The 12,030-nt window shown below is 56.9% G+C and overlaps 1 protein-coding gene and 1 long non-coding RNA gene across 2 annotated transcripts; one reads left to right on the forward strand and one right to left on the reverse strand.

The window, feature by feature from the left end:
* Positions 1 to 298: 298 nt before the first annotated feature.
* Positions 299 to 8,664, forward strand: LOC123380867. Its single transcript, XR_006587207.1, has 2 exons — positions 299 to 4,910; positions 7,894 to 8,664. It is a non-coding gene; the product is annotated as an uncharacterized LOC123380867 (long non-coding RNA).
* On the reverse strand, positions 5,029 to 11,347 carry SFRP5 (secreted frizzled related protein 5). Its single transcript, XM_023240807.2, has 3 exons — positions 10,687 to 11,347; positions 8,496 to 8,573; positions 5,029 to 6,788 (listed from the first exon to the last, which is right to left on the reverse strand). Exons 1-3 carry the CDS (start codon positions 11,207 to 11,209, stop codon positions 6,442 to 6,444), a joined length of 948 nt encoding a protein of 315 aa, XP_023096575.1. The 5' UTR covers positions 11,210 to 11,347; the 3' UTR covers positions 5,029 to 6,441.
* Positions 11,348 to 12,030: the final 683 nt, after the last annotated feature.

The following is a 12,030-nucleotide window of genomic DNA, read 5'->3' on the forward strand; positions in this document are numbered from 1 at the left end:
TTAGGTTGCAGCCACATTGTCACGGCCCCCTGCATATGCAGCTCACAGAGGCCTTGGTCTGTGGCGATTCTTCCTAACTCAGGAAATTCCGTATGGGAGAGCCCTGGCAGCTCTGAGGGGCCTTGAGAGGCAGGGAAGCAGCCAGGACCCCTTCCTGGCAATTTTTACAGAAGACCATGTTCACTTTAAAAAGCATCAGAGTGGCCTCAGCAGCCTGGTGGTCCATAGGAACAGTAAAGATGTTGGAGGAGCGGAAAATAGGGCCTTGGAACCAAAGGGGACAGCAGTGATCGTGCAGGCCCAGGGGAGAGACTACTGGTGCTGTGCCTATGCTCTCGTGGATGGCGTGTGTCTCGGGTAGTAGCTCAGTTGGCAGCCTGTTCAGAGATCATCCAGACCAGCCCGTCTGGGAGCGACACCACATCCATTTGAAGATACGTGTTCCCCACAGCATTAGAGGATGGAACCAGAAGGGCCTTTCTCAGAGCAAGAGCAGCCTGTGTTACCCAGGGACAGTCTGGTGGCAGTAAGGAGCAGGCACTCCTATGGCCGGCCCCACACGTGGCCCTGCTCTCCCATCGGCGGCGGCCATGCTGGAGTGAGTTGCCACAGGGGCATTGCCTCTAGGCCTTTCTTTCTGTGCCGCTTTCCTTTGTAAAATGGTCACGATAGTGACCTCTACCTTTTAGGGCTGCCGTGAGGAGTCAGTGAGCATGGAGCAAGGCATGGAGCACGGTGCCGGGCACAGGCTGAATGCTCCATAAACACCAGTCTGTTACTACCATCCTGGCAATCTTACAGTGAAGATAACTCTGTTCTAGATGGCCTGGATGGCTTAGAACGGTGGTGTTTTATTTATTTATTTTAATCAGAGAATAATCTTAGATTATTATTCAGGAAAGAATCAGGCCAGCGTGTAGTTTGAAAAAGCAGAGTCAATATTTTGGGAAAAGGAAAACAATGCCTAACGTTGACGAAATAGTCTGTAGCATGAGTAGCGTCTGGGACATGGGATACCGGGGCTTGGGAAACGTGGGTTTCACCATCCGGGGTCTGGATCTTCACAGAAGGGAAGCCAGGGATAGACAACTTTCAAGTGCAGGTACCGCTGGGAAGATGGAGCCATGGAGGGATTTACCAGGATTGGACTGTGTCTTCCAGCTGGCGGGGGTCCACGGCATGGAGAGGACCGAATGTGAGGTGGCTTGGAGGACGGACTGGCCATCAGAGAATTGGATGCCTGGTTTATTATTATTTTTATTTATTTATTTTTAATGTTTATTTTTGAGAGAGCGTGAGCAGGGGAGGAACAGAGAGAGAGGGGGACAGAGGATCCATAGCGGGCTCCACGCTGACAGCCTGATGTGGGACTCAGACTCATGAACCACAAGATTGTGACCTGAGCCAAAGTCGGATGCGTAACTGACTGAACCACCCAGGTGCTCCTGGATGCCTGGTTTAAAAGATGTCCCCAGTTTGTTCTCAGGCACCCATCAGGAGGGACAGTAGCCAGGTTCTGCTCTGGCTCTGGTGCCCGTTGGGACAGACCTGGGACAGACAGATACCTCCCACAGCCTGGCTTGAGTTGAGGGTTCTGTCATCTTTTTGTGGTTTGGTGGGGGTGGGGAGCAGTCTCCCGTGAGCCCTGGCAGACTTTGAACTGGCCCTGGTTTCTGGGGTCTTCAGAATTTGTAGTCATTTATCACCTGGCCCTCAGAGCTGAAGCCAAACGAAGTTCCATTTTCATGCCCTTATCTCCATGGAACCTTCTAGGCACCCCTTTTGAGAGGCCGTGGTTCTAGCATCTCCCCTACAGCTGGCTCTGAGATCATGAGAACACCTACGTTTGTAGAGCACCGTACCAGGCAATGTGCTGAACACGACTGTTACTTAAACCTCATGACAATCCTAGAAGCTAGGCTCGATTATTAACTCCATTTAACTGATGAGTAAAACGGAGGCCTGGAGAGGTCAAGTAACCTGCACAAGGTCACGTAGCTAGTAAGCCATGGAGCCAGGGTGTGGATCGTGCCACAGGTGCTTGCAGATGCCTCATCAGAGAAACTTTGGGTGAACGTAACAGTTCTCACCCTCCCCTGGTTGAGAACCTCTCCTGGTTCTCACCCTCCCCTGTTCTGCCTTGCCCCCACTAGCTCCAGGATCTTCTGAGCCACCCCTGAGCTAACTGGAGGGGCCTGCCCATCCCTAGCCCTAGCAAAGTGGGCTCAGCCTCCAGGGGAACAGAGGCAGCCTTGTGGCGGGAGCTCCCCGCAACTGCCAGCACCACTCCCCCTTGGTTGGGTCTGTTTCAACACCCCAGAGCAGCACATTCCATTCTGTAGCACAGCTGGGGGCTGGGGATTCCGGATTCCCCTGGCCGCCTGCTTTCTTCAGGGCCCCAGCAGAGCCTGCTGTCTGGGCTGGGACACTGGGTCCCAGCCACACACATTCCAGCAGCAACCACCCCCCACGTTGGATTTGCCAAGGAGTGAACTTTAGCCAGGATTACAGCCGACTAAACAGTTGTGGGATGTGAGCTTCCTTTGTGGGGCTCAAGAGGCTGGATGCTGATGGGGCTGAGAGGGGAGGAGGGGTTGGGGGTGGGCTGCTTTAGGAGTCAGGAGAAAAGCTGCCCTCTGAGGCAGGCTTCTCTGCCGCTGTCATGGCCCCTGGAGGGGGATCTGAGCAGGGCTCCCAGAAATCTTCCTGTAAGGCAGGGCAGCAGAGGCATTGTACCCCACCCGCCCTGGGCTTCGCCCCCAGTAGTATAGTGGTTAAGAGCATGGGGTCAAATCCTAGTGCCACCACTATGTACAAGCTGTGTGTCCTTCAGTAAGTTAATTAACTTCTTTGAACCTCAGCCTCATCATTAAAATGGGGATAATAATAGTACCTACTTCCAAGGGCTGTTGGCAGGATTAAATTATAATACCAAAGTGCCTGGGGTAGTGCCTGCCACCCAGCTTGACATTTTTTGATTGCTAGTATTATGTCTTCTCCCCTCCATTGGCTTACATCGCACCTGGGTGTGTATTTTCTGAAGCAAACTCCCAAGTGTAGGTTCTGGCCTCCTGAAAGTAACAACTCCGGGTAGGTAAGATGTTCCCGTCTTTTCCCTGCCTTTCTGCCAGTAGCGTTTCTTAGTTAACCAATCAGGAATGTACTGAGCACCTATTATGTGTAGGCACTGTGCTAGCTAGGTCAAGGCCTTTGGTTAATAAAAAATATTAATTATCATTTAATGAACATTTTCTAAATGCCAGGCACTGGCTCCAGGAGCTTTTCATATATTTCCCTATTTTTTCAGCCACCCTGTGAAGTAGACATTATTACTCCATTTTATGGTGTTCCCAATGTCACATGGTATCTAAGTCACAGGATTGGAACCCAGAACTGGGCTCTCCTACCTCTTTTCACCTGATCCTGAGTGTCTAGCAGCCTGCCCCAAATCCTTCCTGTTCTTTATCAGAACTCTGAGTTTGCACCCGACTGAAACACTTGACTTCCTCTGCTCCCTTGCAACTAGGGATGGCCGCGTGACTCCATTCTGGCCGAGGAGCTACGTAGTGGAAATCTACCAGGTGGGACTTGGGAAAGTACTGTTTTCCTGATCAAAAGGGCCAGGGGCAGCTGACAGGCTGCTTTTGCTTGAAGCCCTTCCCTGCCCTGCTGCCTGGAATGTGGTCGAGAAGTGGGGAGGAGGAGGCGACCACGAGAACAGAAGCCACCCCTCGCAGGGCAGGAAGACAGAATGAGCCAGGGACATGGACCTCCCACCAGCCCATCTCCAGACTTCTCGTGTGGAGCAGCCCCACTGTTTCTTGGGGTTTCTGTCAGAGGCAGCCGTTCACCGACACACAGCCCAGATGCTCGCCGGGCAGCACCAGCTGTCTGTCTCCAGGCCGGCCAGGAGGGAGCATGTTGTGACTGAAGGAAATGAAGGGTGGGCTCAGGCCGCGTGGGGCTTTGCCCGGTCTTTGGAAGGATTCTTCTTGGTCCCAGGGGAGAGACTGCCGGGAGGGTCCCACAGCAGATGTCGGGAGCAGAGCAGAGAGCAGGGCTTGACCCCTGTGTGGGGGGCGGGGGAGGAGTGCTTTACTGGGGCTTCCCAGGATGGGCTAAGGGAGCCTCTCCCCGCCCGCCGCCTCTCACTGGCTGCCAGCACCTGACAGAGGTCGCTATTGTGCTCTAGCCAGAAGTTGCTTTGAGTCCTGTGTGTTCAGTGGAAAAATAATCCCTGGTCCTGGTTGACCATAGAAGTGTCCGTAAATATTTGGTCGGGGTAGGAGTTTGGGAGACAAGGGGCAGATTCAGGGAGCTGGAGGGCTCTGGGTGAGGGTGGGCGGCAGCGGCTTCCTCGGAGCTGAGGACAAACAAGCAGGCCTCTGCTGCTCCTGACCTGTGGTGAGGCCACCTGACTGCCCGGGGAGGTGATTTACGGGCAGGCTGTCAGACCACCTGTTAGCTTCCCCTGGCCCCACAGCAGAATGTGGGCCCTTTGGCCTGCCTCACTTCTCTGTGGCAGCCTGCTTCTCTGAGAGCCCTGGAAGCCAAGGTCCTCCTCACAGGACGCGCCCCATTGTCTTGGAGGAGCGGGGAGCCTGGACTGGACTTGGCAGCTGTACGTACTGTCGCTGGTGAGGAAAGCTGCTCTGGGGTGTCCCCAGCCCCCCTGCCCTGGGTACCTCTGCCTCGTCGCTCGGCATTCCTGACAAACCCCCGGGATTTCCTCACACCACCCCTTCCCTGAGTAGCAGGAGCCCGTTGCCTCCATTTTAAGCCTTCTCCCCTCCCTGCCCCATTCAGTTCACGGTAGCGGCCCGCGTGTGCTCTGAAGTCGCTGAAGAAGCCCCTCGGTTATTATAGCCACTTCCTTCCCGCACGCAGGACCAAGAAGCTCCAAGCCTGAGGTAACCTCAGCCCCTCACCCTCCTGCCTCAGCGGCTGGCTTATCTAGATCAAGGTTTTCAACACAGGCGGCATCCCACCCCGGAGAGCATCTAGAGATTCAGATTTCCGAACACCCTCCAGAGATCCAGATTTAATTGCATAGAGTGGGGCCCAGTGTTTTGCAAAAGCTCTCTAGATTTGAAGGTTTATGTGTCAAAATGCAGATTCTGATACAGCAGGTCTGGGGTGCCCCCCCCCCCCCAGCTTGTATTTCTAACCAGCTCCCAGGGGATACAGATTCTCTGGTCCCTGTAGCACAAATCTATACCATTATCCCTACAGTTCAGGATCAGTGCCCAGTGGGGGGGGGGGGGCGGTGGCGGGGAGCAGGGGGTCTGAGTGCTGAAGGGGTAGGAGAGACATGTTTAGACCCCTGGCTCTTCAGAGTAGTTTCCTGTGCTCCAACCTTCTTGGGATCTGAGGGCAGACATTGTCAGGGAGATGTGGCAGGATTGTGAGAGCCTTTTGACCATGGGAGAAGGCTGGGGATCTTGGCATCTCCCTCTTCAGGAACAAAAGGAGGGCCATCTCCATCCCTCACTTAGTGATGGGGATGAGAAGGGTGCTCTCAAGGGATCTTACAAGAACATGGGCATTGCTCTTAGGCGTTCCAAGTATGCCTGTGTGGACAGGCCATGGGTTATGACAAGGGCCTCTTCCTAAAAGTCCCTTCTGACCCTCCCTCTCTCCACCTCTGGGGACCAGCTGACAAAGAAATAACCTAGTCAAAACCAACTTATTTTTCTTTGATTTAATTAAAAACTTAAAAAAAAATTAAAAACCAAACCTTGCCTGCAACTAATCTAGTACCTATGGCCTTGCTGCGTAGCAATAATTTACTCATCATCAGGGTAAAAGGGACATGCGGAGGCTGAGGGATGAATCCCAAAAAGCAGCCTGTGGGAGGGGGTCTGGGCTGGGCTTCTCCAGTCTAGCAGGAAGGGAGAGGGGAAGAGATGGGGAAGGTGGGGAACTGTAGCTGGAAGGTGCTACGACCCTAATGCCCCTCCTTTGGGGGGACTATGATGACACGAGGGAGCAGTGGGGGTGGGGGACTGGCCTCCAAGTAGCTCAGCCTAATAGTGAGACTTTCCGAGGCGAGGCCTCCCCACCAACAGAGTGGAGCTGACAGCATGGTCTGTTCTGGAAACCACCTCGTGAGGCTGCTCAGAGCCCCTCCATGCTTCCCTTGCTCTCTCCTCCCACCACCTACTTTCTGAAACCCTGAGCTTTCAAATGAGAAAGCTCTGCTCCTAAGAGAAGTCCCCAGGGACTCCAGAACCCCTCAGTCAAGGACAGCTTGGGTTCCATGCCCATTCCTTAGGGCCTGTGCTGGTAAGAGCTCTGCTCTGCATGGAACCACTCTCTGTCAGGGCTGGGTCAGCCTGGGAATAGAGGTGAGGCCAGATGGGCAGGAAGAGAGAGAATGCCCCAGGGGTGGGGACAGAGAGCAAGGCACAGCTGGCTGGATGGGGCAGGGAGGAGCGTCCTTCAGTGGGGTTCAGCAGCCCCATAGAAGAAGGGGTAGTAGAGGGAGCAGGGGTAGGAGAACATGAACTTGACTGCGAATTTCATCTCCTTATTCTTCTTGTCCCAGCGGTAGACGGCCATCAGCAGCAGCTGTCCGTCCACCTTGCGGCCCATGACCAGGAAGCTGCCGGCCAGGCTGTCCAGCTGTGGACAGGGGCAGCTGGCACCATTCTTCATGTGCAGGACCAGCCTCTTGGTGTCCTTGCGCTTCAGTGGGCCTGGCTTGAGCAGCTTCTTTTTTTTCTGGGCTCCAATCAGCTTCCGGTCCCCATTCTCTATCTTGATCTCCTTGATGCGCATTTTAACCACTGTGTGTGGGGTGGGTAGACAGAGGGACCGTGTGAGAATGGGCAGGTTTGCTCCGGCTGCTGGTGGCCCCACAGTTGGTGCTCAAGCCTGAAGTTCCAAGCCTGGGGCTTGGGAAGGTGGGCTTATATGGGTACATTTTTGAAGCTCCTATCATGTGCTGGACTTTCACCGGCACTATCATGTTTCAGCCTTGAGGTATGGGGGGGGGGGAATGAGGTTAACCCCAGAGCCCCTGCCTTTCCATGACACCAAGTGCAGGGTGGACAGCTCCTGGTGGGGAGTGGAGTAGGGTGTCGGGGTCCCCAGGAAATACCTCAGGTGGAGCTGCCCAACTGGAAGGGGAGGTTTGGTGGGGGGCGGGGTCCTTGTGCCGGAGGGAGGCTGGACTTCATGATCTCTGGGGGTGCTTTGAAATGCGATTTCTGGCTGTGTGTGTGTGTGTGTGTGTGTGTGTGTTTGGAGCAATGATGGGCTGATAAATGTTTGACAGCTGGCCCTAGGGAGGGTGCCCGCTCTGTAGCATGTGCTGGTTCCCATGGGGTAAATCCCCCCACCATGGCCCACCGCATCACAGAGCACTAGGTTGGGAAGCGTGCACAACCAGCTCTTGCTGGTGCAAACACACCACTGTAATCTGTGTGACTGTAGAATGGGTTCGGAGTGTGATGTGTGGTGCTGTGTATTTTATGTATGAGAGTATCTGTGGTATGTCTGGAGTGTGAATGTAGGGGTGAGCGTGGGGGAGGTGGTTGAAGGCCTGAGTGATCGGGGTGATCAGGACATTCAGGGTGGCTGCAGAGAGCTTCATACAGTTGGGGACTGGGAGTCTGGAACATGGGGGTCACTTGGGCTAGTCTCCCCCTTCTACAGGCATCTGGATCCCCCATCTCTGTGAGCAGCCAGGGAGATGCCAGAGAATGATTCTGTCCACCCAGGGAAGGAAACTTATAAAACCTTTCTATCTCTCTCTTTCTCCCCTTACCCCCCCCTTTCCCTCTCTCGGATACACACATACCTTGCAATAATAGTAATCTCTTTACAAACAGACTAACAACATAAAAGACTTGCTGAAGTAAGGATTTCATTGCTATCTCTTTTTTACAGACAGGGAGGCTAAGACACAAAACAGGAGTCAACTTGGCAAAGGCCACATGCTGGGTCGTGTGGGCCTGACTAGACTTGGCTCACTGTCCCAGGAGTGGAGAGGCCCCAGGACGAAGCCGTGGGACAAGTGACTGCAGCTTGCCTGGCCAGCGGTGCATCGGGTACCAGGCCGAGGTGCCCAGGGATGAGGGTGCTGTACTTCCACCCTGGGGCCCATCTCTCCCCCGGGTGCCCCCATCCATCTCCGGGCTTAGCCTGCTTCTCCTAAAGGGAATCCAGCCCTGGAGGCCCCTTTGTGGGCCAGTGCCAAGGGAGGACTGGAGGAGCCCTGGCCAGGGATGGTTTCTGGGCCCATGGACCATGGCTTTGAGGGGCTTCTGAAGCCCCTGAGATAACCTGCAAAAAGAGCTGCATTTCCCTGGGGAGAGGGTTCATGGCCCTGATCAGATTCTAAGACGAATCCATGATGCAGAAACTGTTAGTATTCAGTGTGATGGTTGTGGACGTGTGTGTGTGTGTGTGTGTGTGTGTGTGTGTGTGTGTGTGTGTGTGTGTGTCAAGGAGAGGCACTGGGGCAGTGGCCATGTGGGCTCCACACTCACCGAAGTCGCTGGAACACATCTGTTCCATGAGGCCGTCGGCACTGTGCTCCATTTCACACTGGGCACAGATCTTGGTCACTGTCAAGAGAGAAGCAGGGGTGGAGGCGAGGGAAGCTCATGAGGGGATCAGAGTTCAATAAACCACTTAGAGCCCAGGCTAATGACTGAAGAGCCACCTCCCCCTGCCAAGGCTCCACTCTGTCATCAGGAACTGGAATGACGGTACCAATGGTCACTGAGGGGTTGTGAGGTTCAAAAGAGATAAGGTTGCATGGGGACAAAACTGTCCCAGTGGGCACCACTGCTCCATGGCCCTGGCAACTGCAACCATGACGTGGGCTGTCTTCTAAACTTTGTTTCATTTAATCCTCAGACTACGAGGTATTACTATTCAAGAAAAGGAAACTGAGGTCCAGAGTGGCTACCCACTCTGCAAAACTATTGAGAAGTGAGTGTAGGACTCAGGATTTGAGGCTCCCAGGCTAGTGCTGCAGTAGGGGTAATCTGCAGGGGCTTTCTAGGAACACAGGTCCAGGAAGGTGGGGAACAAGTGACGCTGCCAGGACAGGGACTGTGGTAAACTGAGGGGACCACCCTCTGAGGTGGGTGGCTTAGCGTGGCCAGAACTTCTGATTTTTCCAGGGAAGCCACAACTCTTAATTTTGATATGAAATATTTTGTTTTATTGGCCACACACACGCTTGGGGCTGCCTCTGGTTCTCAGGCCACCACACAGCACCTGACCTCTGTCCCATGTCTCTGCCTCCAGGTAGGTGCCCCGTCACAGGGGAAGGTGGGCTTCAAAGAGGGCAGGACTGTGCGGGCGGGGCCAGGTGGGGTTCTGAGCCTGGGATTTCCCTGCCTTACAGGCTGTTAATATTGGGGTTCCAAGGAAACCAGAAAAAGGAATCCTGCCGGGATCCCTGTTCGGGACTGCACTGTCTCTGCTTGAGCTGGCTGTCTCTCCCCTGCTTCCTGACCCCAGCACAGGGTATTTCCCTTCTCTCCACACTCTCCACACCCAGTCACAGGACCCCTCTCAGGAGGGGATGTGGGGGTGCAGGACCAAGGGCTGTGTGGGTGAGGCGAGCCCTGAGGGGGTGGGTAGGGTGGTCAGACAAGAAAAGGGGAAAGCAGTGCTGCCTCCCGGGGAAGTTGCAGCATCAGGGGCTCCTTAGACTCCTGACAAACTGCCCAGACACAGGTCTCCTGCTCATGCCGCTGTTTATTCCCCGGTCTGGTGCCCAGCCCAGGCTTACTCTGCTTGGAAGGAGTTTGGCGTTTGGGGCGGGCCATGGGGCGCACAGGGAAGGGAGGCTGAGGCCAGGGAGAGATTAGGGGTAATGGGACTGGGGGCGGTTGGGAGGTGGCACGTAGGATCTCACGGGTTTCTGGAACCTGAGCTGGCTCCCTATATTACTTATGGGAAAACCGAAGCTCCAAGTTCAGCAGCTCTCCCAAGGGCTCCTTGTCAGTGGCAGATGCTGGCAATCTGCTCTTTCTTCCTGCATTGAGCTTTTACCCCAAGGCCTCCCAACCTGGGGGATTGGGGAAGAGAGTGGGAGAATTTGGGGTTCCCAGGTGCAGAAAATGGGGGGTGTGAGTGTTGGGGGGTGGAAACCATAGCCCAGGAGTGTGCTTACCCCAGTCTTCGCTAAACCCCTTCCCTCCGCCCTTCTCCCCTCCGGAGGTCCCAACACGGGATGGGAGTGATGCTTGTTTTGGTGCCCTGGGGTCCAGAGGTGTGGAGGAGGTGAACGGGCTTGAGCATTGTTCAGCGACCCTGAGCATTCTTGGGCTTAGGCCACAAGGCATTTATGGGGATGCCCCAGGATGGGGGGACAGCATTGGGGCTACCCAGGGATTCCAGAGGTTTAGGAAGGTGGGCGCTGCCAGGGACCCCAGGGGCGTCTTCAGGAACGGAGCTGGAATGGGGAGAACCCGCGAGTTTTGTCCAGAGCCTGGGAAGGCACTAGTCTGGCAGTGTGTGGGAGGTGGGAAGGCTGGAAGGCTGTGGGGGACAGTTCCCGGGGTACGCAGGGCTGAGCGAAGGCGGTGTGTGTGTGTGTGTGTGTGTGTGTGTGTGTGTGTGTGGTGGGGTGCCATCTCCGGGAGGCTAAGGGCCCAGCTCGCGGGCGCCCGGGGCTGTCGGAGCGCGCGGGGGCAAGGGTGGCGGCGGCGGCGGCGCTACCTGGAGGCGCGGTGGCAGGCAGGTGTCCGAACTGCACAGCGATGCAGAGGTCGTTGTCCAGGGGGAACTTGTGGCAGTGCAGCATCTCGGGCCAGGGGAAGCCGTAGGCCTCCATGAGCGGCGCGCAGCCGGCGCGCACGGCCTCGCACAGCGAGCGGCACGGGTAGATGGGCCGGTCGAGGCAGACGGGCGCGAAGAGCGAGCAGAGGAAGACCTGCGTGTCCGAGTGGCAGCGCTTGGCCAGCAGCGGCAGCCAGCTGCTCGCCTGCTGCTTCACCTCGGCCAGGCTCTCGTGCTCCAGCAGGTTGGGCAGCCGCATGCGCTTGTAGCCCACGGTGTGGCAGAGCGGCAGGTCGGCGGGGATGTCGAGGCACTGCGGCGGCTTGGAGTACGAGCGCCCGTGCAGCGGCTCGGCCTGCCAGCCGTAGTAGTCGTTCTCCTCGCCGCGCGCCGGCGCCCCGTGAAGCGCCCCCAGCAGCAGCGCCAGCGCGGCCGCCCGCGCGCCCCCCGCCGCCGCCCGCATGGCTGCGCACACCCCGGCCTCTCGGTGCGCGGCGCCCCCAGCTGCCCCGGCGCGCGCCAGCCGCTCCGCCGCTCCCCTGCAGCCGCCGCCGAGGTGGCCCGAGTGCTCGGCTCCCGGGCGCACCGAGTGATCCTGGCGCCTCCCACCTCGGGGCTCCGGGCCGGGCCTCGCCGCGCGCCCCAGCCAATCTCCGGCCGCCCGGCCCCCCGGCCCCGGCGGGGAGTCGAGGTGGAGCCCCCTCGGCCCCTCCCGCCGGCTCCCGTGCGTCCCGCCCCGCGCCGGCTCGCGCTCCCCTCTCTCGCGCGCCGGCTCCCCGACCTCAGCGCGGGGCCGGCCTCGCGCCGCTCCCGGGGCGTCCTCACGTCCCTCGCCTCCCTGGGCATTACGTCGCAGGTCGAGTTCTCCATCCTTCCTCCTTATCTCCCTCCGCCACAGCCTCTCCTGTTCCTTTTCTCACTCACTTCACTTGCTTATCTGTCCGTCTCGGCCTTTCCCCCTCCGCTCTGTTTTCTCTTCCCTGACACCTCGGTTCTCCCTTCTCCTGGCGGGAGGCTCCTGGCTGCCCACACCCTCCTGCTCCAGGAGGGCAGTTCTTCACCCGTCCGATCTCGAGCATTTGTCTGAACTCCCCCTGGTGCCCGGCACTGTGCTGGCTGCCGGGGAAGCAGAGATGGATCTGACCCAGGACTTCCCACCTCCAGGGACATCGTAGCCTAGTGGGGGCGCAGGTAATCATAACTGCCATTCACGGAGCTCCCAGGGCCGTAGACACGGCGCAGCACTTCACGGCTTTATCACCTACTATTTCTATTGCTGGTTAA

Source organism: Felis catus, chromosome D2, assembly GCF_018350175.1.
Source record: "Felis catus isolate Fca126 chromosome D2, F.catus_Fca126_mat1.0, whole genome shotgun sequence".
Taxonomy (NCBI): domain Eukaryota; kingdom Metazoa; phylum Chordata; class Mammalia; order Carnivora; family Felidae; genus Felis; species Felis catus.

Excerpts from the sequence above, each read along its gene's own strand:
- SFRP5 (XM_023240807.2), bottom strand. The coding sequence starts at position 11,209 with ATGCGGGCGGCGGCGGGGGGCGCGCGGGCGGCCGCGCTGGCGCTGCTG. Across the intron at positions 8,574-10,686 it reads GCCTGCCACCGCGCCTCCAG|TGACCAAGATCTGTGCCCAG; the intron begins GTAGCGCCGCCG and ends CTCTCTTGACAG. Across the intron at positions 6,789-8,495 it reads GATGTGTTCCAGCGACTTCG|TGGTTAAAATGCGCATCAAG; the intron begins GTGAGTGTGGAG and ends CCCCACACACAG.